The sequence below is a fragment of the Peromyscus leucopus genome, chromosome X (genome assembly GCF_004664715.2).
Source record: "Peromyscus leucopus breed LL Stock chromosome X, UCI_PerLeu_2.1, whole genome shotgun sequence".
Classification (NCBI taxonomy): Eukaryota; Metazoa; Chordata; class Mammalia; order Rodentia; family Cricetidae; genus Peromyscus; species Peromyscus leucopus.
In genome coordinates, this window is record NC_051083.1 from 94853758 (window position 1) to 94879885 (window position 26128).

At 35.9% G+C, this 26128-nt stretch overlaps 1 protein-coding gene across 5 annotated transcripts in view; it reads left to right on the forward strand.

The window, feature by feature from the left end:
* Col4a5 (collagen type IV alpha 5 chain) overlaps window positions 1–26128 on the forward strand; it is a 201646-nt gene that overhangs the window by 130137 nt on the left and 45381 nt on the right. For all 5 annotated transcript variants that reach the window (XM_028876974.2, XM_028876973.2, XM_037199406.1 and 2 more), the window contains 7 exons: window positions 8030–8143; window positions 11187–11354; window positions 12240–12329; window positions 12779–12928; window positions 15981–16079; window positions 20732–20821; window positions 21559–21698. In XM_028876974.2, the coding sequence (XP_028732807.1) occupies window positions 8030–8143; window positions 11187–11354; window positions 12240–12329; window positions 12779–12928; window positions 15981–16079; window positions 20732–20821; window positions 21559–21698 (851 nt within the window). The remainder of the gene's footprint in view (window positions 1–8029; window positions 8144–11186; window positions 11355–12239; window positions 12330–12778; window positions 12929–15980; window positions 16080–20731; window positions 20822–21558; window positions 21699–26128) is intronic.

Below are 26128 nucleotides of genomic sequence, written 5' to 3' on the forward strand. Positions count from 1 at the left end.
ATAACACCTATATATTTTTGACTAAATAAGTTTGAGGGGTTGTAAATCACTCAGAGTTGTAGTGTTTTCCAACAGTAAGCCCATGACTAGAAATTGCAAATCAAATTATTCTGAATGATAATCTACTGGTAGTCTTTTTCAGGAAATTCCCTACTGTATTTTGAGACATGAATTATGAAGATATGAACCGTAGCATATTTGAAACATGTACTTTTTAACCATGCATTTGTTTAATCTTTTAAAGGAAATTTAAGATTCCCATATATTTAATAGTAAAATCTCAGCAGAGTTTGGAATGTTTTGCTTGATGGTTTTGTTTTCATTTTGAGACAAGGTCTCTCTATGTAGCCTAGGTTGGTCTTGAACTCATTATTCCCCTGTTTCCATATTCCCAAAAATGGGATCTCAGATGGAAGTCATTGGGCACTACTTCTAGTATAGTTCTTAACGTGCTAAAAGAATTAATATTTGGGCATTTTTCTATGTAATTTCTTTATTTATCTAGCATTTATTATGTTTATATCCTGGACCATGTAATACTTGAGTCACTAAAAACATAAAGGTATAAATTCTGCTCTTGAAAAATCTCAGAAGTTGCTCTCTACTATTAAAAAAATCTAGCTCAGTGGTTCTCAACCTTCCTAATTCTGTGACCTTTTAATACAGTTCCTCATGTTGTAGTGACCCCCAATCATAAAATTATTTCATTGTTACTTCATATCTGTTTTGAATTTTGCTACTGTTATGAATCACAATATATACATCTGATATATAAGATATCTGATGTGACCCCAAGCGGTCATGACCCACAGGTTGAGAACCACTGGTATTGCTATGATGGTAGCTTTTTTAATGTGTGTGCTAAAAACGTTTCAAATCAATACATTATTATCAAAACTCAGCTATCAGACTACAATAAAGTGTTTGACCACCATGACTGTGGTTTATGCTCAGTGGTAAATTACTTGTATAGGAATTTACTATGAAAGTTTGATTCTCAGGACTTATGTCTCCAAAATCTTCACTTATTAGACATATTTAGACAAATTAATAGATATTGAAACTCAATAACTAAACTGTAAAAGGAAATTGGTATGTCATTTTCAAAACAGTATAGACACCAACAATAAATATAAATAGTTAATACCTGTGATGAAATTACTCTGTGAGTAGAAAATATTCTTAATCTCGAATATCACAATTTAATTATGCAAAACGAGAAAGGAATAAAGATAATGACTTTAGAAGCATTCTGTTTAGCTCATATATTAATTTATTTCAGGATCTCATTTCAGGTTCTTGGAGGTATAGGAGATTACACTTTGCCTGAATCTTTTTAAAGGATATTCTAATCAGCAGAAATAATATAGAAAATACTGTGACAAATGAAATGACATATTTGGAAATATTAGAAGTAAAAACTTTTGATAGCAATAAAATGTGTATCTTTTTTTTCAAAATCAAGAAAATGCACCTAATATATTTATAAGGAAATATAAATATAATATAAAGTATTTATTAAAAACTTGAAATTTTAGAATTGATTTTTTTAAATCCTATGTATTAGTGGGAAGGCTTGATGTTGTCAATTATCCCCATTTATAAATAAATATAAATCACTTTCAATGAGAATTTAAGAAATTATCCAGAAGCACTTCATGAAACTGATTTAGAAACTCAGTATTTACTAAATACACATTAATGTATGTTAAAATGCCAGTGTAATTATTACACTGTGGACCAGTGCAGGAATAACAAGTGAACTAGTAGAAGTGTTCTGAATGATATATGTATGCCTACATAAACTTTGTATTTCACAGAAGTATCTTCATTAATCAGTAAGGAAAGAGTGAATTCTTTCAACATTGATATGAATAAATGATCTCACTAAATGAACACCTAATGCATAATATATAAAAAGAGGGCTTAGAATTATAAATATTATAATTATAAAAAGTAATTAAAGTACATTTGAAATATTACAAGAAAATGATATTTTATATTACTAGTTTATAAAATTTCAGCAGCTCTTTTAAGTAAAGTAAATACAAAATTAAAGATAGGAAATTGTAATGCTATAATTTCCATCATTAGATGGTCTTGATTTTTCCACCCTCATCCAAGAAGTATATACAGTACTTTGTTCCTCAAATCTTAGATGGTCTTTTAATAAAAATCCCAGAGCCAGATATCAGGGTGAAAGCTGAAAGATCAGAGAAGAAGAACAGCCAGCCAGTAGTTCTTACCTCTATGAAATTCTCAGCCTAAAGAGAGTGAGTTCCTGTTTGCTCATGCCATATAAACCTTTCTCTGCCCTGCTGTGTAACTTCCTGGGATTAATGGCCTGTGTGCTTCCCAAGCAAAGGTATGAGATCTCAAGTGCTGGAATTAAAGGTGTGTGCCACCACTGCCTGGCCTCTATGTCTAATCTAGTGGCTGGCTCTGCCCTCTGATCCTCAGGCAAGTTTATTAGGGTACACAATATATTACCACAGTACTTAGTCTTGGCATTGTGTGGATGGATACAAAAATAGGATGCCCAGAATTCTAGTAGGAAAGTGTCAGGAATTTTACCTAATAAGAACAGGACACGATTATTTTCCATGCATGCATGTTAGCCAAGGAAGGGCAGTAATCTTGGCCATTAAACAAACCTGAGCAAATTAAAAATATATTTATTAAGAAGTAAATACCAGGAAATTATATCAGGAAGATACCTATGCTTGGAAAAATCCTAACACTTAGAAAATATCCTGAGTACATAAATAAACCATGAATCAAAGAATAAATCATTAAGACAATTAACAAACATGTCTAATTGAGTGAACATGAAAGTAAAACGTATCTAGTTGCTCAAAATGAAGTTTGTATGCTAAAGATTATATTAGAAAAAAAGATACAAGCCTTTATTCCCAGCACCCGGGAGGCAGAAGCAGGCAGATCTCTGAGTTCGAGGTCAGCCTGGTCTACAGAGCAAATTCCAGGACAGGCAAGGCTGTTACATAAAAAACCCTGTCTCATAAAAGATCTTAAATAAATTTTTAGAAAATAAAGAAAGTAAACAAATTGAAAAGAATGTATGCAAAAGGAGAAAATATATCAATCATACGAAATTTAAAAAGCAGGAAATTTATGTGAAACCAAATGAGCTTCTTCAAAAAGTCCAATAGAATTGATACACATCTAAATACAAATGAATTCATTTGAAAACTGTAGGAAACTGATAAACATTTAGCCAGGATGACTGTGAAAACAGAACCCTATGGGTTATGAATATTAAAAATGAAAATAGGGACATTATTACAGTACCACTATAGACAATAAAGGAATAGCAAAGGACTATGACAGATAACTGCATGCTGGCAAATATGGTAACAGAGAAAATGGGCCAATTATAAAGTATTGCTAAAATGTATTGATGATCACTGGTAAAGAAATTATACATTTTTTCCTAAAATTGAACTTTAAGTATAAAACTCAAAGAATACTTCAAGTGCACGTGACCTCTCTGGGAATTTGTATCAAACATTCTAAAAAGCAGTAATAACATCCCTACGCAGTTTCTTTCACAGTAGAATACTGGATCACTTCCCAGTGGTTGTGAATGAGGGTATCAAAACCAGGCAAACAAGACAAAACAAACAAAAATCCCTAAGAACAAAACCTAAGTCATAGGCCAAAATCTCTCAATAACAAATAGGTAAAAATTTTCAAGAGAACAATAACATGTCTAATATTACAATATATAAAAACAGACTACATCATGAACAAATAAACTAATTTTATCTTCAGAATACAAGCTTTGACATCTGAAAAGTATTCAGCATAATTTGCTATTTCAACATTCTAAAGAATTACATATATGCTATTACCTTAAATATTGCTAATAAATTATTTAATAAAGTTCAACATCCATTCCTTAAAAAAAATACTTGTAGAAAGTTATGAACTCAAGAAAACCTGTTAGCTGGGCTTAGTGACTCATGACTATGAACTCAGCATATGGTAGGTTGAGGCAGATAGATTTCCTCAAGTTCAAGGACATCTTGGAGTACATTGTCTCAGGCCACCTTGCTGGGCAGTGGGAGGCTGTGTTTCATAATAATTGTCATTAATAATGAAACCCCAAAACTCATTTTTATGATATAGTCTTTTATCATAAGTCTTAAATGATTTTTAAATTTAGTTTAGTATAATTAATGAACAAAGAAATGCTTTCCTCCAAAAGATAGGCTACAACACAAAGTTGTTTGCCCAAAAATTCAATATTATACTGGAAACATTTAGCCGTTGCTATAAGACAAGACAAAGAAACTAAAAACATACAGATTGGAAAGGAAGAAATTGCCTATTCATACATAATATGACTTTATACTTAGAAAATCATCTTACACTAAACCTTAGAACAGAAATAAAGTTAATTTTAGAGTATAGGTATTAGGGCGCATATACAAAAATTTTTACAAATTAAAAGTAGATGAAAAGGATTATTTAAAATAGCACCAAATTTCTTAATGTTCTTATTATGCATATCTCTAACAATTTGTGCAGTATTTATATGTAAAGAAAACTACAAAAATACCAATGACACAAAACAAATACAAATACATTGAATGATATACTATGCTAATTATTGACAAGCACAATTTTCTTAACATACCAATTTTGTCCAAATTAGACTATAAATTAAAGTATTCTTAAGGAAAGCACAGCCGAAGTTTGTCATTGTTCTAACATTTATGTGGAAAACTGAGCAACCTACAGTAGCCAAAACCGATTAAGAAAGTGCAGTGTTGGAGAATTTGATTTCAAGACAATACAGTCTTCTAGTGGTTAATATATCTTGGCATATGTGAATGAAGACACATGGGGTCTAGAAATAGAATTGTGCTTTATTCTTTTGTGGAGCTGGAGATAGAATCCAAGCACTCACATATGCTAAGCACACACACGAAGGCTGGGGTAAATTCTATCCTCACAAATATAAGTTTCAGTAGAAAAAGAAACCTTCTATCAAACAGTGCAAAATCTATTGTGTCTATGTGTATGAACCAGGCAAATGAATCTCCCATTTCTAGTTTTATCTCAGAATAGATTGGAGACCCACAAATAAAGCTTCTAGGATACAAGCACTCCATGTTTTTCTGTAAAAAGTCAAACAGTAGATTATTTTAGATTTAGTGGACCACATGTTTTTGTTGCAAACTCTCTTTTTGGATTACCCTATGTAATCTTTGTTTCTCTCATTGATGGGACAAAATAACCAGCCAAAGACACGAAGAAGGAAGGATTGATTTGGGTTCACAGTTCTAGGGTACAGCCCTAGACGTCATGATAAGAAGGGGCCGACACGACAGCAAAAGCGCGAGGCAGCTGCTTTCCTCGCATCTGTAGTTGGGAAGCAAAGAGATCAAAGTGCTTGGCTCACGTTCTCCTTTTCAAAGTCTGGGACCACAGGCCATTGAATGGTGTCAGCCACATTCGGATGGATCTTCGTACCTTAATCTAATCTAAATAATCCTCTACAGTCTAGTTTAGAGGCTTGGCTCGAAACCTTGTCAAGTTGATAATCAATTGTAAGCATCATATGTTATGAAAAAATATCCTCAGCTCATAGACAGTGAAAGCACAGGTCTATAGGTAAAATTTGGCTTTCTTTTAAGTAAAAGCATAGTAGAAAAAACTTTCTGATCATAACCTAGACAAAAGCTGTTAGATAGGACACTAACAATCACAAAAGGGATGACTGCTAATTTGGACTTCATTAAAATAAAATATTTTCATATCATGTATCTAGCGAAGTATTTGTAAGCAGAATATATAAAAATCCATAAAACTCAACAGTCAGAAAACAACCACCGCGTTCAAAAGTAGAGTTGGAAAGCATTGCCAACTATTTAAATAGATATTTATATTTCACCCCAAAAGACAAATAAGCTAGTATGTGTAAGAATCTTCAATAGAGCCATCTGCAAAATGTAGGTGCAAACTATAGTGAGATAGATACCTGACTATAAGAATTGACTTTCTTTTCAAAAACAAGAAAAATGGCTACCAAGTACGTAGCATAACTACGAGTTTTTCACATAGCTAATTAGAATGCAAAACAGTGCTTTGAGAATCCATTCGATCTCCAGCACAGGAACCAAAATCAAGCTTAGTTTCACTTTTAAAATTTTGTGCCAGTATAGTAGAAAGGAAAGCGTGGCCTTTCACTCTTAAACTGCAATCCCACTTCTAAGTATTTACTAAAGAAAACTGTGAAGCTTTACATAAAAATCTGTAAGTCTTATGAGCCCAAATGTCCATCAAGCAACAAAGACTAACACAATGTACTGTATTTATGCAATGAAGTACTTGATTTGTGGTGTTAGGAATCAAGTCTAAGACCTCATGCATGCTAAACATACACTATAACTGCTGACATAAATCTCAGCCCAACATATATCTTTCAAAAATTTACAGTCAATTTCAATAGGAAAATAAATCTTTACAACAAACAGTGCTAAAATGATTGGATATCTGTATACACAACAAGCATAAATGAATCTCAAATGCATCATATTAAGTGAACAAAGACATACTCAAGAGGCTACAAACTGCATGATTGCATTTACTACATTATGGATTTGAAAATTTGTAAGAAATAAACTGGAACACTAGTTGCAAGAAAATTGACATGTGGAAAAGGATCAACCACTGATGATAGGTCCTTTTGAGGACTGATGAAACAGTTCTAAATCTGGATTTTAGTGGTGGTTATATGGTTGTATACATTTGTCAAAACTCATACGAGGATGCAGTGAAAGAGCACCTACCTTTTTCTTTTCTTTTTTTCTTTTCGAGACATGATTTCTCTGTGTAGCTTTTGAAGCCTATCCTGGAGCTCACTTGGTAGGCCAGGCTGGCCTCGAACTCACAGAGATCCGCCTGCCTCTGCCTCCCGAGTGCTGGGATTAAAGGCGTGCACCACCATCGCCTGACTTTTTTTTTTTTTAATTCAATGTTTTTGTTAATTCTTCAGAAATTCATACATACTATGTGGGTTTCTCACTCCTGCCTATAACACCTTCGAGATCCATCCTTCACCTCTCCATGCCTCCCAACTTTATTCCTCTTTTAAAGAAGAAATAACCCCCTGGGTCCAACTTGCGCTGCCCATCTACTCATGAGTCCACTAGAACAAACTACTAGGGCCACACCTTTAAAGGAAACTGACTTTCCCTTCCCCAGAAGCCTTCAACTGTCAGTAGCTCCCCAACCAGGGATGGTGGCATGAATGTCCGTCCACTAGTTTCATCTTTTGCAGGCAACAGCTGCTGTCCAGGCCCTAAGTGCAGCTGCCCTGCCATGTCCAGAGACACTGAGTTTCTCTAGTCCTTCCTGACTTCCGGCCCTTACAATCATTCCACGCCGTCTCCTTCAATATTTTAATAGATATAATAATTTTGAAAAGTGAGAATGATAGGAAATGCAGGAAGTGACGTCTCCATGTTAAATTATTTTAGGCAAGTTGGGGAGAAGCTTGAGCGCATTTTCAGCCACATAACCTTGAGTTAATAAAAAGGAAGATGGTAACATTTGTCTCCTTAAAGATAGGTGATTAAAAACTATATTTTCTTAAGTAGAGAGTTACCCAGTATGTATTACACAGAGAGTAAGAAGGTGTAGGTTAGAATCTTGTGCATTTTGAGAGGTTGAGACAGGTGCTGAAGTTGACTGCTTGCCTTGTGTTAAATGAGACTCTGTTGATGGGATTTCTGCTTTGGGTACTTACTTTTACTTTTCTTCCCATATACACTAGTCTCACTGCATCTTTTTATGCTATATTTGGTTGATATCTCTGGAAGCTCTGCTCTTTTCTGAAAGAAAACAGAAGAGCTTTGTTTCTAGGGGAGAGGGGAGATGGGGGACACCTGGAGGATGGGAGGGAGGGGAAAAGGTGGTTGGGATGTAATGTGTGAGAGAAGAATAAAGAAAAAAGGGGGAAGCTATTGTTTTAAACATGTAAACTGTGTTTTTTTATAAGGCGATACTGGATCAAATGGACAACCTGGCCCAGTAGGGCCTCCTGGGCTTCCAGGAATTGGTATTCAGGGACCACCAGGACCACCAGGAACTCCAGGGCCAATAGGCCAGCCTGGTAAGATCACAGTAAATGTGCTTCTTATAGGACTTGCAGTGTATATGAATGTCTTCCAGCAAAGTGATTTAAGAGGCAATCTATGTTTTTGGGTGTGAGCCTAGCCTTTAAATGCTGAGCCACCTCTACAGCCCATCTATGGGCCGGGTGGTGGTGGCGCACACCTTTAATCCCAGCACTCGGGAGGCAGAGCCAGGCAGATCTCTGCGAGTTCGAGGCCAGCTTGGGCTACCAAGTGAGTTCCAGGAAAGGCGCCGAGCTACATAGAGAAACCCTGTCTCAAAAAAAAAGATGTAATCTATGTATGTATATAATTTTATAAAATTGTGAATTATATAGATCACAGTGTAAGAGCTAATTTAATACTTGATGTTTCCCCTCTCTGTTCATCTCACATCCATCTATTTCTAATAGCACAATTTGATAATTACACAGTTACCATTACCATATAATCATTGAACAATATAGTTCTAGAAACATAGACCTCAAACTGTTAGTGCTGATTATTTCATACCAGAATAGCTATTGTGCAGTAAAATACAAGGCTCGCATGTAGAACTTCTTCACATTATTAACATCTAAAAACCATAATGAAGGTTCCACAAAAATGTTCTGTAAAAATACATCATAGGCATTTTGTTTCCTTTGATCCCCTCCCCTTCCCTTCTGCCCTAGACTAATAATAATTTTATAACTAAGAACACTAAGTTTGAAAAAAAAAAAACAAATGGATAGTCAGAAAGGCATTGTGAACATATAGCCTAGTGATTTTGCCTCCATAGATAAATAATTGTATGGCTCTTCTATATTTGTACAAGACTCTATACAAATTGTGGATTCTGAGTGAATTCATAGTTTCTATTTGCTCAGTTGTAGTAAGGGCCATTCTCAGGCTTGCATTTTGGTATTTCAAAGTATTGTAATAGTTCATTAAAAGAAAACAAATATGGAACATTTAACTGTTTTAACTCACATGAGCACATCAGAAAGTTGAGCACAATTCAGATGTACATGTAATTCTTTTGAGCATATAGATATATTTTCTGACCTTAAATGACACTGGATATGTTGTCTGTCGTTGCATTAAAAATCTCAGAACAGTGCTTAACAGTATAAAATGGCCATGAAGGCTATTTTTATTCATGTGCTATTTTAAAACTCGATTTGAAGGCACACTGTATCTTTTTTATGGCTCCTGACATGTCGTTACTGATTGAAACATTAAAAGAAAAGAAAAGAAAAAGAAAAAAAAAACTTGGAGTCATGCTTTGAACAGAGTTGCTATAAATAGTTACTTTATCATTCATGGAAAAAACACTTTGTCCAAACTATAATAGCAGTGGGATCTTGAAGAAGAAAAAGTATTTTTAGTTTAGTTTTGGCCATTACAGAGTTCACCTGCTATTTCACAAAGAAAGATAAAATATATTTATCATTTCTGTTGTGTTTTATTGTTGCTTGGAAAAGTGCATGACTGCGTAGAAGCACTTTGAACTCATGCATCACAGCTGAATGAAAGTAAAACACCATTAATAAGTATCTTAATGAAATACAAAATTTTAATACATACTTCCTTTTAACTATAGCTAATACCTTGCAATTGTTTTATTTATTAAATCATCTAATACTCTATTTCTATACCACTTTCCCCTTCCTCTCTTTGGTAGTATATGCATATATTGATCATAATGACTGCATAGGATCAGAACTATGCACATTAATACATTTTAATTTACTTTCATATATTTGCCTATAAATTTTTTCTTTGTCACAGACTTTAATATCTTAACTAATATTATTTGGCAGTTAACAGAAATTAGCATGAAAAATTATTCAATGCATTCTCAATATATAGATTTTCAAGTCACATTTTTATTATGCATGGAACATATATTCATTTTTAAGGTAAATTTTATTATCATCACCAAGGCAGAATATTAACTTCACCCATTTTAAATTATTTTTATTTTTAAATAGTAGGGTGATCAGCAAGATTATTACCATTTTCTTGCTAAACCTGAGTTATAGTGCATGACTAAAACTTCTAGAACCTTATATAAAATAATTATTTCATTTTGCAATAAAAAAAACTTAATACAAAAGAGTAAGAACTGATAGTATCATTAAAACAACATGTAAGACAAAGCCAATATCAAACCAAACCAAACTGACTTATTTGATAATTATTTAGAGGGGCCAACATAATATGTACTAATAATTGATGCCTATTATGTTAACCTTTCTAAGTAATTATCAAATAATGGAACAGTGAAAATCCAACTTTGGTCAGTGGGTCAGTGACAAATCATAAAATGTTAACAATCTACAATGATATAAACTTGAAGAAAATGCATTTAAAAATTCTTCAACAATTTACTGCTATAATCTTATTTATTGAATATTATAACTGGAATACTGGGGCTCCTATTTCACAGTTTTGGTATTTTTTGTGCTTTATTAAAAGGTTAGTCAACAATCAGCTAGGAAAATTTTTTAAATTGTGTTTTACCAAAAGTAATTTGAGAAAAACCATCTTAAAGAAATATGATTTACAGAATCTAAACTTGGTGCATGAGCTGGCTTTTTGGAGCCCATTACCTATGGTGGGACACCTTGCTCAGCCTTGATGCAGGGGGAGGGGCTTGGTCCTGCCTCATCTGAATGTATCTGGCTTTGCTGACTCCCCATTGGAGACCTTACCGTTTTTGGAGGAGGGATGGGGGAAGGTGGGGGGTGGGGGGAGGTGGGGGGGAGTGGAAGGAGAGATCAGAAGGGGATCTGTGGTTGGTATGTAAAAAGAATAAAAAAATTTCTTAAATAAAAAAAAATCACTTGATTCTTCCTGACAGAAAAAAAAATTATTTAAGATGTTAAAGCTTGATTTTCTTTAGTCATTTTTACATGCACAATGCCAAAAGACTCTCTAATGTACTCTCTTAGGTTTATCATATACAGATCCTGTCACTTCTTTATGAGAAAAATAACCAGATCCATCATTTAAAAACTGCTTCAATACTTACTAATGTTATGTTTTGTTAACTAGGGTTACATGGAATACCAGGAGAGAAGGGAGATCCAGGACCTCCTGGGTTTGATGTTCCAGGACCCCCAGGAGAGAGAGGTAGTCCAGGGCTTCCTGGAGTCCCTGGTCTTATAGGACCTCCAGGATCACCTGGTCTTCCAGGAAAAGCAGGTGTCCCTGGATTCCCAGGTAATATTTAATAATTTGTCTGATTGAGGATCAATGAAACTAATTTTAGTATGACTCTGACAAATAATTTTCATATTACATTTTATGGATTAGCACTCTCTATTAAGGAAGAGTGTTAAGTGTATGAATGTTGGAGACTCAGGTTGCTATTTGCACTATACTCTTATTCTGTATGCCTGTACAAGTTATATATTACTATATAATAAATGATCCGAAATGTAATTGTTTAAAGCAACTTTTCAAACATTTTGCTTAAGATTCGGTGGGTCAGAAATCAAGGGGTGCCTTTCTTGGATTATTTTCTATAAATTACGTGACTCCAAGAAGAATTTTTGGAGTTGAAGAATCCAAATCTGTAATGGAAGTTTTCTGACACTTGGGTATTTTTGTAGCTCATGTAGCATCTAATCATTCATAAAGCCTCTTATCACTGTAGCATCCTTCCATTGCAAGTGGCTTCCCAAAGAAATAATTTCATGAGACAAAAATGAAGTCCCGGAGAGATAGCTCAGTGGCTAAAAGCATTGGCTGCTTTTCCAGAGAACTGGATTGGGGTTGGATTCCCAGCATCCACATGGTAGCTCACAATTGTCTGTAACTCTAGTCCCAGAGGATCCAGTACCCTCTTCTGGTCTCCACGGGTACTGCATGCACATGGTGCACAGACATACATGCATCCCAAACAACCATACAAGTAAAATAAGAATAAATATGTGATTTTTGGAGAGAAAGGAGAAGGAGAGCAGGAGGGAGTAGGAGAGGGAGAGAGTAGGAGAGGGAGAGGGGAATAAAGAGAGAGAGAGAGACAGAGACAGAGAGGGAGAGAGAGAGAGAGGCTTTCCAAAATCCCAGAAGACAGAAGCAACTAACTGATATTTTCCAAAGGTGCCAAAGGAGAAATAGGTATGATGGGCCCTCCAGGCCCACCTGGACCCTTGGGAATCCCTGGCAGAAGTGGTGCTCCTGGTCTTAAAGGTAAGAACTGGAGTTCACTGACAGTTGTGTGTGACAACGAAAAGTAAACATTGTGTTCTGTCAATATAGGCTTTGTTTTTCCCATTTTAAAACCAGCAGTGCTTGGTGTTTTATTTCTTTGTGATATGTCAGTTAAAAAGTCTTGTTTTCAGTTTGTTGACATACTTAATCTGTATGCCTGAAACACTGTAAATGCTGAGCCCATAATCTGAGAATTGAACTTCAGATTTTTCTTATGGCGAGCCTTTAATCATCATCCAAATATTCTAGAAAGCAGAGAGATTATTACCTGACTTTTAAAATATGTATTCACTCAAGTAATTCATTGGCAGACATCAAATTACATAAATGTTTTGAGTGCTTACGAGTCCACCCAGTTATGAGACAAGGGATAATTTTACATGCATTAATTATGGATGGACAAACTTGGTGTGCTTTGTTGATTTTAGGTGATGATGGCATGCAAGGTCAGCCAGGGCTTCCTGGCCCTGCAGGAGAAAAAGGTGGTAAAGGAGAACCTGGCCTTCCAGGTCCCCCTGGACCAATGCATCCAGATTTCCTGGGATCAAAAGGAGAGAAGGGTGAGCCTGGCTTACCAGGTAAGTGAATGGATGTATTCATAAATACATTTTTTTTTTACATATGTGAAGTTTAATTTGGGGGATGGTACTAGATAACAGACACAGTTCCATATGGGTGCTAGCACACTTTCTTTCACTATACTATATACCCAGTCCCTGAAGTTTAATTTTACACATATTTATCAATGTATGTATGTGTGTACATATGTATGCATTTGTTTGTTTGTGTGTGTGTCACTGAATGTGTCAAAAAACTACTTTCAGCAGTCAGCTCCCTCCATCCACATTGTGAATTCCAGGAATTTAACTTAGGTTATTGGGCTTTTCGCAAAGCACCTTTGCCTACTGGGCCATCTTGCCTGGCCACTGACATTTTATTTTAGGTATCAGAGGAGTAACTTGGAGGTACTGGATTCAACAAGTCAATTAGATACACAACATTTTGGTGGTGAATATTTCATTTGATTCGTGATGTTTCATTGATTAGCTTTCTGCTTGAATATCTTCTGTTGTTTACCTGTCGTGAGCTACAGGAGTTTTAAAAAAGACTTGGGGAACTGGGGAGATGGTTTAGGGAATTGAGTGTTTGTTACACAAGCATGAAACTGGAATTTGGATCCCTAAAACCCACATAGACGCAAAACAGGCACATGCCTGGAATAGTAACACTTTTGAGCAAAGGCAGGGGAACTCTAGGAGACCTTTGAGTTCAGTGAGAGACCTATGGTCAATGAACAAAATGTCCAACAATCTATGAAGGCTTCCAACTTCAATTTTGGGCCTATATGTGCACCTGCAAACACACATGTGCCAAGAAACCTATGAGCACACATACATACATATGTACATACATACATACATATGTACATACATGCATAAGTAAATACATTCATAAATAAAACAGACTTAAATAACCGCCTTCAGTTTTCCAGGAGTTTAGAAAATGATATATAGCCACAATAATTTGAGAATAACATTTGAATGTGGTGGTCCTTTTCGTTTTTTTCTCCTTGAATCCAAATGAAGGTGAATAGTATCATGTTGTATATAATAGGTTTTAAATTATAAAACTATTCTTTTTATAGAAGTATAACATAGTTCATCAAAATACCATAAAACATATATATATATATATACAAATTAACATAAAGCGCCTATAGAAAAGAAAGAAAAGTATTTGTTGAAAAAGTACTAGCCTTTCAAACATTATGAAACTTTAGATTGGTCATTAATTTGTAGCTTTCAGCACATTTGCAATTCTTTTTGTGTTCTACAAATGTTGTCAGTTGTACATGTGTGTATGTGTGTGTAAACAAATGTTATAAGTTTCACATTGAGCATGATTTGATGAAAATTTTCCTTAACGTATTATTTCTTACACTGGAACTTTTCACAAAGTACACAAAGGGGCAGGAACATGTAAATTTTAGGATGACTAAAATGGAATGTCTTTCTTAGGAATCTCTTCTTTTAAAAATAAGATTCTTATTGATTAATTGATTGACTGATTGATTGGTATGTATGCATATATGTATGCTACAATTCCTATGTAAATGTCAGGGGACAACTTATGGGAGTGAGTTTCCTGCTTCAGTATGTGGGCTCTGGAGGTTGGACTCAGGTCTTCAGGCTTGGTGACATGTTCTTTTATCCACTGAGCAATGTCATCAGCTCCTGGAGTTATTGTCTTATGTGGCTTTTTTTTTTTTTTTTTTTTTTTTTTTTTTTTTTTTTTTTTGGTTTTTCGAGACAAGGTTTCTCTGTGTAACAATCTCTGCTGTCCTGAAACACACTCTGTAGACCAGGCTGGCCTTGAACTCACTGAAATTCGCCTGCCTCTGCCTCCCTAGTACTGGGATTAAAAGCGTGGGCCACCATTACCTGGATGCTTCTTTTTTTTAAAAAAAAAAAAAAAACAAAACAAAAAACACATGCTTTCTGAATTATAGAAATGGTGAAACATACTTGACTTCTACCATAGTATTACTAGTAAAATACTTTGAGACAGATAAGAACCAAGAGGAAGTTGACATTTTGGGCTGATCTAAATTTCTTGATGAGAGATAGCAAAAATTGGAGAAACTAAATAGTCTGTAGTACATTTGGCCACTGCTATCATTGCTACAGGTAGTCAGGACCAGGCATTGAACATTATTTTGTTGTTCTGGTTTGAAGTGCTGAGGATCAAACTCAATGATAGGCAAGTTCTCACTGAGCTATACATCCCATCACTCTCCAGGGCCATCTTAATAATTCATGATCTACATCTGTATCATGTTAGAAGCAAGGATGCTGCAAAAGTACCACTGCCAATTCCAAAAAAGTTTGGTAATTTATTCCCAAAATGTGGCAGACATCCTGCGGAGCATCCTTACCCTCCCAAGCACTACATAAGGGATTTTTTTTTTCAGTCACAAGCATTAATTTTAATCCCATTCGGTTACAGCTAGGTTTTTTTTTTTTTTACTTTCATTTCATTTTTTAAATTTTATTAAATTTTCTATTCAAGCCCAGATCCCCCCGTCCTCCCCCCCCAGTCGATAGAGCATCAGAAAATGTGATAAATCCATGGGAGTCTGGTTAAGGAGTATTAGGGAAGGGATGGTTTCTATCCATCTTTTCTTCTCTAGGCATCATCTTGAAGTTGATTTCTGCTGCATCTTTTTTGGTCATTTTTTCATTCTCATTTGTCCTAGGAATTTTGTCTTCTTGATTTAGGAAATCAAGTGAACTATCAGAAAAATGAGTTTTTGTCACACAGCACAGAAACAGAGAAATGGTTAAAGTGCAGCAATTCCCCAACACACACACACACACACACACACACACACACACACACACACACACACACACGAGAGAGAGAGAGAGAGAGAGAGAGAGAGAGAGAGAGAGAGAGAGAGAGAGAGAGAGAGGAGAGAGGAGGGACGGAGGGAGGGACGGAGGGAGGGACGGAGGGAGGGACGGAGGGAGGGAGAGAATATGCCAGTTTTTTCTTGTAAGCAACTTTTTTGGCAAATTAATTTATTATTAAGAATCAGCCTAACTTGTTTTTAACGCTTATCCTTGGAAGGTATTCCTGGACTTTCAGGACCAAAAGGCTACCAGGGTTTGCCTGGAGACCCAGGGCAACCTGGACTGAGTGGAGAACCTGGATCACCAGGACTACCAGGTACGTAAAATAGACCACTGTGGCGTTTGACTAGCTAACAGAAATCCCTGGAAAAGTAATTGTGACCTTATCATGTTTAATTGATGATTTGGATCCAGTCGTGATAAGTGCAGTGAGCCTTGGAAAAATTGTTGACACTTGACCCAAGTTTCAACAGACAAGATATACAGGACATTTTATTTTGCTTATTCAGATTCATAGTTTGCTCTCATCAGAATATATGTAGAACTATGATTCAAGTAAGGTGCTACATTTTATTACAGACACTCCAACATATAAATAAGACAATTCTCCGGTAGGAACCTGAAAAAGTCACCAGTGCTTTTTGCTTTTGTTGTTGTTGCTTGTTTGTTGCCTGCAATGTAAAAAGATGATTGAAAATTTTAATTTTTAAAATTTCTTTTTTTATTTAGAAATTATTTCTCTTTTATCCTTTTTTAATTATTTTTTATTCACTTTACATATCAAACCACAGATCCCCCTCTCATCCCTCCTCTGATTCCCCTCCTTTTCCCCTCCCCCAACTCACCCCTCACCCAAAAGGCTAAGTTCTCCATGGGGGGACAGCTAAGCCTCTTACCCATTGCCCCTACATCAAGGTGAGCAAGGGGTCAGACCATAGGGAATGGGATCCAGAAATCCATATCATGCACCAGGGACAGATCTTGAACACACTGCCAGGGGCCCCACAAACAGACCCAGCTACACACTGTCTCTCTTATGCAAAGGGTCTAGTCCAGTCCCATGCAGTTTCCACAGTTGTCAGTCTAAATTCGTGAGATCCTAAGACCTTGGTTCAGTTGTCTCTGTAGGTTTCCCCATCATGATCTTGACACCCCCCCCCTGCTCATATAATCCCTCTTCCCTCTCTTCAACTGGATTCCCACAGCTCAGCCCCGTGCTTGGCTGTGGATCTCTGCATCTGCTTCCATCAGTTACTGGATGAAGGCTCCATGATGACAATTAGGGTAGTCACCAATCTGATTACCAGGGTAGGCCAGTTCAGGCACCCTCTCCACTATTGCTAAGAGTCTTAGCTGGGGTCATCCTTGTGGATTCCTGGGAATTTCCCAAGCACCAGCTTTCTCCCTTACCCTATAATGTCTCCTTCTATCAAGATATCTTTCATTGTTTTCCCACTCTGTCCCACCCCCTGCTCGACTATCTCGTTCGCTCATGTTCTCATGTGCCATCCCCTAGCCTATATTACCCTCCCTCATCCCCAGGTTACTCATCGGGATACCCTATGCTTCCCCATCCCAAGGTGATCCATGCATCCCTCTTTGGGTCCGCCTTGTTTCCTAGCTTCTCTGGAGCTGTGGGTTGTAGTCTGGTTATCCTTTGCTTTACATCTAGTATCCACTTATGAGTGAATACATACCATGATTGTCTTTCTGGGTCTAGGTTACCTCACTCAGGATGATATTTTTTAGTTACATCCATTTGCCTACGAGTTTCATGATGTCATTGTATTTGCAGTTGACTAGTACTCCATTGTGTGTATGTACCACGTCTTCTTTATCCATTCTTCAGGTGAGGGGCATCTAGGTTGTTTCCAGGTTCTGGCTAATAGGAATAATGTTACTATGAACATAGTTGAGCATGTGTCCTTGTGCTATGATTGAGCATTCCTTGGGTATATGCCCAAGAGTGGTATCACTGGGTCTTGAGGTAGATTCCCAATTTTCTGAGAAGTTGCCATACTGATTTCCAAAGTGGCTGTACAAGTTTGCATTCCCACCAGCAATGAAGAAGTATTCCCCTTGCTCCACATCCTCTCCAACATAAGGTGTCTGCAGTGTTTTTTATCTTTGCCATTTTGACAGGTGTAAGATGGTATCTCAGAGTCATTTTGATTTGCATTTCCCTGATGAATGAAGATGTTGAGCAATTCCTTACATGTCTTTCATCCATTTGGGATTCTTCTGTTGACAATTCTCTGTTTAGCTCTGTAGCTCATTTTTTAATTAGATTGTTTGTTATTTTGATGTCTAGATTCTTGCATTCTTTATATATTTTGGAGATCAGCCCTGTGTCAGATGTGGGGTTGGTGAAAATCATTTCCTATTCTGTAGGCTGTCATTTTGTCTTATTTACTGTGTCTTTTGCCTTATAGAAGTTTCTCAGTTTCAGGAGGTCCCATTTATTAATTGTTTCTCTCAGTATCTGTGATACTGGTGTTATATTTAGGAGTGGTCTCCTGCCCCAATGCATTCTAGGCTACTTCCTACTTTCTCGTCTATCAGTTTCAGTGTACCTGGATTTATGTTGGGGTCATTGATCCACTTGGACTTAAGTTTTGTGCACAGTGACAGATATGGATCTATTTGCAGTCTTCTGCATGTTGACATCCAGTTATGCCAGCACTATTTGTTGAAGATGCTTTCTTTTTTCCTTTGTACAGTTTTGGCTTCTTTGTCAAATATCAGGTGTTCATGTATGTGGAATAATGTCAAGATCTTCTATTTAATTCCATTGGTCCACATGTAGGTTTTTATGCCAATACCAAGCTGCTTTTATTACTATAGCTCTATAGTAGAGCTTGAAGTCAGGGATGGTGATGCCTCCAGAAGTTGCTTTATTGCAAAAGATTGTTTTAGCCATCCTAGGTTTGATGTTTTTCCATATGAAGTTGAGTATTGTTCTCTTAAGGTCTGTGAAAAATTGTGTTGGGATTTTGATGGGGGTTGCATTGAATCTGTAGATTGCTTTTGGTAAGATTGCCATTTTTATTATGTTGGTTCTACCTATCAATGAGCATGGGAGATCTTTGTATTTTCTTATATCTTCTTCAGTTTCTTCTGTCAGGGAATTAAAGTTCTTGTCATACATGTCTTTCACTTGTTTGGTTAAAATAACCCCAAGGTACTTTATATTATTTATGGCTATTGTAAAGGGTGATGTTTCTCTGATTTCTTTCTTGGCCCATTTATCATTTGCGTATAGGAGGGCTACTGATTTTTTTCAGTTCATCTTGTATCCTACCACATTACTGAAGGTGTTTATCAGTTGTAGGAGTTCCCTGGTAGAATTTTTGGGATCACTTATGTAGATTATTATATCATGTTCAAAGAGTGAAAGTTTGACTTCTTCCTTTCCAATTTGTATCACCTTGATCTCCTTTTTTTGTTTTATTGCTCTAGCTAGAACATCAAGTACTATGTTGAATAAGTATGGGGAGAGAGGACAGTCTTGTCTTGTTCCTGATTCTAGTGGAATCTCTTTGAGTTTCTCTCCATTTAATTTGATGTTGGCTGTCAGCTTGCTGTAAGTTGCCTTTATTATGTTTAGGTATGTTCCTTGTATTCTTGATCTCTCCAGGACCTTTATCATGAAGGGGTGTTGGATTTTGTCAAAGGATTTTTCAGAATCTAATAAGATGATCATGTGATTTTTTTTCTTTCAGTTTGTTTATATGATGGATTATATTGACAGATTTTCCTATTTTGAACCATCCCTGCATCTCTGAGATGAAGCCTACATGATCATGATGGATGATTTTTTAATGTGTTCTTGGATTCAGTTTGCCAGTATTTTATTGAGTATTTTTGTACCAATGTTCATGAGGGAGATTGGTCTATTGGTTGAGAGTTTTGTGGGGCACAGTAGTCTGGGCTGGAATCTGTGGTCTCTTAGTGTCTGCATAACATCTGTCCAGGACCTTCTGGCTTTCAGAGTCTCCATTTGAGAAGCCAAGTGTTATTCTGATGGGTCTGACTTTATATGTTACTTGGCCTTTTTCCTTTGCAGCTCTTAATATTGTGCCCCTGGGCCTAAATTCTAGAGGCTGGGGTGATTGGCTAGGAGAACAAAGACTCACCTTTGGGTCCAATTGGAGCTTAATTTTTAAAATTTCTAAGGATAAAATTTTCCCAAGCCTCCTTGTAATCTGTTACAGCACAAATGCTCTTATACTGAATGGTTTGCTTTAGTTTTTGTCTTCCTTCTCATTCAACTTTCAGCTGCTTGATTTTAGTTCAGCCCCTAAGGAAATAAAAAGGTCTTTAATCTCTTAGAAGCTCTGAAGGTCATTTGTTTGCCATCAAATTCATACCGCATTATCTTGAGGGATTGAGAAAGATGGATTCTCTCCTGGTTCCTTCCCAGCATCTTTTGCATTCTCTTCCCAAAGCTGGAAGTCACCGGTGGCACTGGCAAACATGTAGGTGACATCACACAGCTCAAGCACCTGTGTTGTTCTTAGTAGACTCCTCAAATACACCCAGGTCAATGCAGCATCTCTCTGTCAAATTGCCAACCCTTATCTCTCTCTGGCCTAATTATAGTGGGGCTCTGTTATTACAGAGATCCATGGCTGAAGTTGTATTAAACATTCTTATATTGGATTTGTCTATGAGAACACAAAAAGGGGGTAGTTATACATACACAACAAATAGATCATTGAATGCATGGAATTGTTTTAGGAGAAGAACCAAGGGGCTCAGGTAAAATTACCTTTATTTTTATGAAGTTGAATTTAAAGACCTGCATTAGCATTATTATATTCCAATATGTTACTAAGGAGACTTCTGGGAAACTTCCTACCTATTTCACACTGAGTTATATCTGTGGACTTTAATACAATGAAATTTATCTTTTCAATCCCATGATGTCATTTCTTTGCTTTAATTTTACCAACATTACTTTTCTAGGTCCCAAGGGTGACCCTGGTCTCCCTGGTCCACCAGGACTTACAGGGCCTCCTGGGCTTAAAGGAAACATTGGTGACATGGGTTTTCCTGGTGAGTGATGAAAAGCCATAGTCATTTAATCCTATTAATATTCACTGCCTTTTTTCCCCCGTTGAGACCGGGTCTCATGTAGCACAGGCTATCATCAAACTTGCTATATAGCTGAGGATGATCTTGAACTACTAGTCCTCGTTTATCTACCCCCAAAATACTGGGATTATAAGTGTTTGACACCATGCAATGTTAATAATGTATTAAAGATCAAACAGCTTTATGCATATGAGGCAAGCACTCTGCCAATTGATCAATGACCCAACCCTCATTTTTATCCTTTGTTGTTTTTAACAGAAAAGATGTTAAGTGTAAGGTCTGGGTATGTAGAAAAGTGATAGCATGTAAGAGGCCTGGATTCCATCAGCAGCATTGGAGATGGGGCAGCTAATGTTGACAGAATCAGAGTAGGACAGTCTCTAAAATAACCAATGGATAAACCTCTCACTACAAAAAATATTTAAAGTGACTTAATAAGGGACAGAATTTTAAGAAATTAAAAAGTTAGAATTCAAAAACATACGTGTTCTCTGGCTTTTTCTCTTCAATCAAAATTTCTTTAGAAATAGGTTGATATATAAGCCGTGTGTGAAACTCACTATATATACTCGGTTGCAGAAGGTTTTTTTTTTTTTTTTTTTTTTTTTTAAGATCTTTTTGCTAAATCACATTCATCTTAGGGTTGCAGTAAGTAAAGACTATTTTATTAAATATTATACATTACATATCTTCAACAGGCCCTCAAGGTGTTGATGGGCCCCCTGGGCCTCCTGGAGTTCCTGGACAACCTGGCTCTCCAGGGTTACCTGGCCAGAAAGGAAGTAAAGGAGAGCCTGGCGTTTCAGGCATTGGTCTTCCGGGTCATCCTGGTCCAAAGGTAATCCTATTCTTCTGATCACATCTGAGAAGTTATAGCTTTTCTTTAACTGTGCTCACTTCTAATTATTTACTAAACAAACTGCAGAATGACAAGGAATATTCTGAGCAAAGAATTACTCCTTTCGTTTTCCCTTAGGTTGTAAGATCAAGCTGGTAATAAGGAATATATTATCTAGGGGCCTATCATTAGTTTTATTCCTAAGTAAAATGGGAAACAAACAGAAAGAATATCATGATTGTATATTATCCATTTTAAAATTGAACCTTTTGATTTCAAAACAGATAGTATACAGAACAGTTATGCTAGTATTTAACTATATAGCATAGACATACTAATGGCTTGAATCAGGCTTTTGGCAGTGGAAATGATAAGAAATTGTCTGATGCTGAACCATAGTTCATAGGTCAAACCACAAAGATTTGCTTATGAAATTTGAGAGAAAGGAGGGTGTCAAAGGATGACTCTGAATTTCTTGGCCCCAAAATCCTGGAAGATAGGAAAGCTTTTGCAAAAAAGAAAGTTTGGAGAAAAATATGAAGGATGCAGTTTAGTGATTGCTCATATTTTCTTGATGAAACAGAAAAGTTGTCATGAGACAAAGGGATGAGGGAAAAGACTGGAGGCTTGACTTCAAGCCTTCAAACTGTCTTCTTCTGTGGTGAAGATCTGTAGGCCTGGGAATATAGTCCAGTACCTTTTTTTCCCCAGAAATAGTTCCAATTGGCCCAATATCATCTGTAAGAAATTCCGTTTTTTACTCAATGATTTAAAATTCTGTTTTTTAAACTTCTTATTTGTTCATACATACTGTTTTCTATAATGGACTAATTTTAACATATAGTATAATGAAAACCACCACTATAAACCATCTCTGAATTTATAATTAAAGGTATCAGAAAACTGTTTGAATTGAAAGTTATCTATAGTACTCTTAAAGCAAGAGGATAATTTTTAGCTTTTACTTCTATGTGGCTTATAGGTATACTTCAGTAAGATACCCATATATACAAGAATGAAGGTGACAGAAATTAGCTGTTATAGAAGGCCCTAAATGGTCCAATTCAAAAATAAGCAAGAGCCTTGAATAGACCCTAAAAGCCATATGCAAATGGCCAGTAAATACATGAAAAGATGTTTCATATCACTAATCAATACAGAAATGCAAGTTAATTACACAGTGATATAATATTTTGTACCCATTAGGGAGATTCAATTAAAAACTAGTAAACAGGGCCTGGGGATGTAGCTTAGTTGGTGGAATGCTCACCTAACACTTGTGAATGCCTAGAATTCATCTTCAGCATAAACTAGGCATGATGGCAAACATCTTATTAATAAGAACATTGAAATGTGGCCATCCTCATTGGTCATATAAATTCAAATTCAAATTGCAGTAAGGTACCACTTCCCACTCAGTAAAATAGCCACTTCCAAGAAGGTTGGAAAGGATGTAATGAAACTGGAAGCCTTACATATTGCTGGTGGGAAAGTAAAATGATACAATTGCAATGAAAAAATATTTGGTGAGGCTTCAAAAAGTTATAGCTGTCATATAACCTAGCAGTCTTAATTCTATGTATATATCCAAAAGAAGTGAGCGTGTATCTCTTCACAGAAACTTGTATGTGAATGCTCATAGCATCATTATTTATAATGATCAGAATCTGGAACAAATTCAAATGTCCTTAAGTGGATGAATGGCTAAACAAATCATGCTTTATCTATACAATAGAATATGTGATTATTAATAGAAATAAGGTACTGATATAATGTAGATGATTTTCCAAAATTCACCCTAAGTAAGTTAAGCCAGACATAAGATGCCATATTACATGATTTTATTTATATAAAATGTCCAGAATAGGTGAAGCAGCATAAACAGCAGGGTAAGTGTTGCTGGGACTTGGAGTGATAAAGGAGTGTGGAATTACTGTTAATGAATATAGGGTTTGTTTTTTTTTTTTTGTTTTGTTTTGGTTTTTCTTTTTTTTGCACGCACGTGTGTGTGTGTGTGTGTGTGTGTGTGTGTGTGTGTGTAAGATTAAATTTTCTAAAATTAGATTTCGATGATAGCTGTCCAACTCTGTGAATGTACTAAGAACAATGAACTGACTGGCTTGTGTGATATGTAAATTATTTCAATAAGTTGTACAAATAATTTTTCCTCTTTGATGGGAAATCTGATACAAGATTTCTACCTATAAACATAATGTTTTCACATGTCTTGAACTTAATTTAATTTTTGGATGATTTAAGTTCTAGTATCCTCAGATTTGATGAACAAATGGATGTTGGTTTCCTTGCATTTGGTTTTGAAGATATTTAAAATAATTATAATATAAATTATTTGTATATACATATAGATAGATAGATAGATAGATAGATAGATAGATAGATAGATAGATAGATAGATATCTTACTAGACCTACATATAGTGCTACAATAGTATGGCATAGCTTGATTTTATGAGTCACATTTTCTTTGATGTATTTGTGACAATTTGAGCCACATTTGTCTATACCAGTCTGGTATTTGGAGCAATATTATTAATAATCTTTTCTTAAATAGTGAAAGATAATATTGAATCTATCATCTTAAATATAATGCCATGTTTTTGCAATGTTGATCACCTTTCACATACATATATTAAATCCTTTGTGGTACTATTTGGCCTGGCCAAGCATCCTTGTACTATTATTTATCAGTTGTCCATATTAACTTAATATTGCCCTAGTTGGGAGAGCTAAATACATAGGAAACCTGAAGAACTTATTATATACTCTGCCTTGCTTACTTTGAGAAAATGTCAGTGTTGTTTACTGTGTTCAGACTTCATTTAAGCATGATGAGTAAGGCCCAGCAATCTGTGGGTTAATACAGTACATATGGTTGCCATTATCATTCATCTTAAAATGTGTGGAAAATTAATTTTATATTATGTGCTATGTGGATTGTCTTTGTTTGTTTGTTTGTTTGGTTAGTTGGTTTGCTTGTTTGTTTTATATGCACTCTTACTCTATAGCTCAAACTGGCCTGAAACCCACTATGTAGCCCAAGCTGGCCTTGAACTCTATATTTAACTTCTTCAGCTTTCCCACTGCTGGAATTATAAGCATGCATCATTTTACCCAGCTCTTTTAACCATGTTATTGAAACACACACACACACACACACACACACACACACACACACACACACACAGCTCTTTTAAGCAGTATTATTACAATATACATACATACATACACACACAAGAACACATACAAGAGAAGGGTAAGAATGAGAATATTGGGGGTAACTTGGTTTGGATTATAGTATTGTGGTTACATCCTTTTATCCAAACTCATCAACATGTATGCATTTAATATGTACAAATTTAACATCAATAGTACCTAAAGTTTACCCAAAAACGTTGTATTAACTGCTTTTTGTTAATATTGTTTTATCTTTTGATTGATACATTCTATTTGTGTGTATTTATAAGGTACATTTAATGTTTTGATTTGTGTATGCATTGGGTAGGTAGAGAGTTCCCCTTAAATTTTTGTGATTTTTATTGTTTGAGAATTTCATGTATGCATATATTTTTCATTAAATCCACTCCACTATTTCCTGCCAATTTCATCTGTTATTTAAAAATAACAGAGTTCACTTAGTGTGCTTGTTTGTGCATGGGTGAAGTGCTATATACCAGTGCAAGTGGCAGTCCCTCAGAGGCTGCATCACTGAAGAAGCTGGCTCTCTCTCTCCCAGCAGCCATGAATTGCCAATAGCTCATTTACATGGGGTGGGACTTCATGCCCACCTCCCACACACCATGCTGGGATTTTGTCTGGCTTGGTCTTGCACAGGTCTTGCACATGCTATCACAACTGCTAAAGTTCATGTGGGATAACTACCCTACTGGGTCCAGAAGACAGTGTTAAATTCCTGGTTACTTTTAACTTTTTTAAAAAACATGGAGCCTTATTATTCATTATATTCACCAGGCCATGCTATGAAACATGTAAATATGTTTCATCTATCTAGCTGTATTAACCAAACCTTCTGTCTATCTCTCCTGTTTATTTTCCATAATCTCTGGTAACCAACATTTTACTCCTAGCATCTGAGAGAAGCATGTATCGTTCTCTGCTTAATTTCAGTGAACATAAGGTTCCCTGGGTCCATCCATGTTGTCATAAGTGACAAAAATTTCATGCTGTTTTGAAGCTTACTACTAGTCTAGTGAACCACATTTTCTTTACCCAATTATCTGTTGGTGAACACTAAATAGGTTCCACATCCTGGATATATTGAACAGTGCTGCAGTAATCGTAGGTGTGAAGGTGTCTTTTTAACCCGGTGATGTATGACTAAGAGCAGGCATGTTGGATAACATAGAAACCCTGTTTCAAAATGTTTGTTTAGTTAACTTTCTTGGTCTAAGG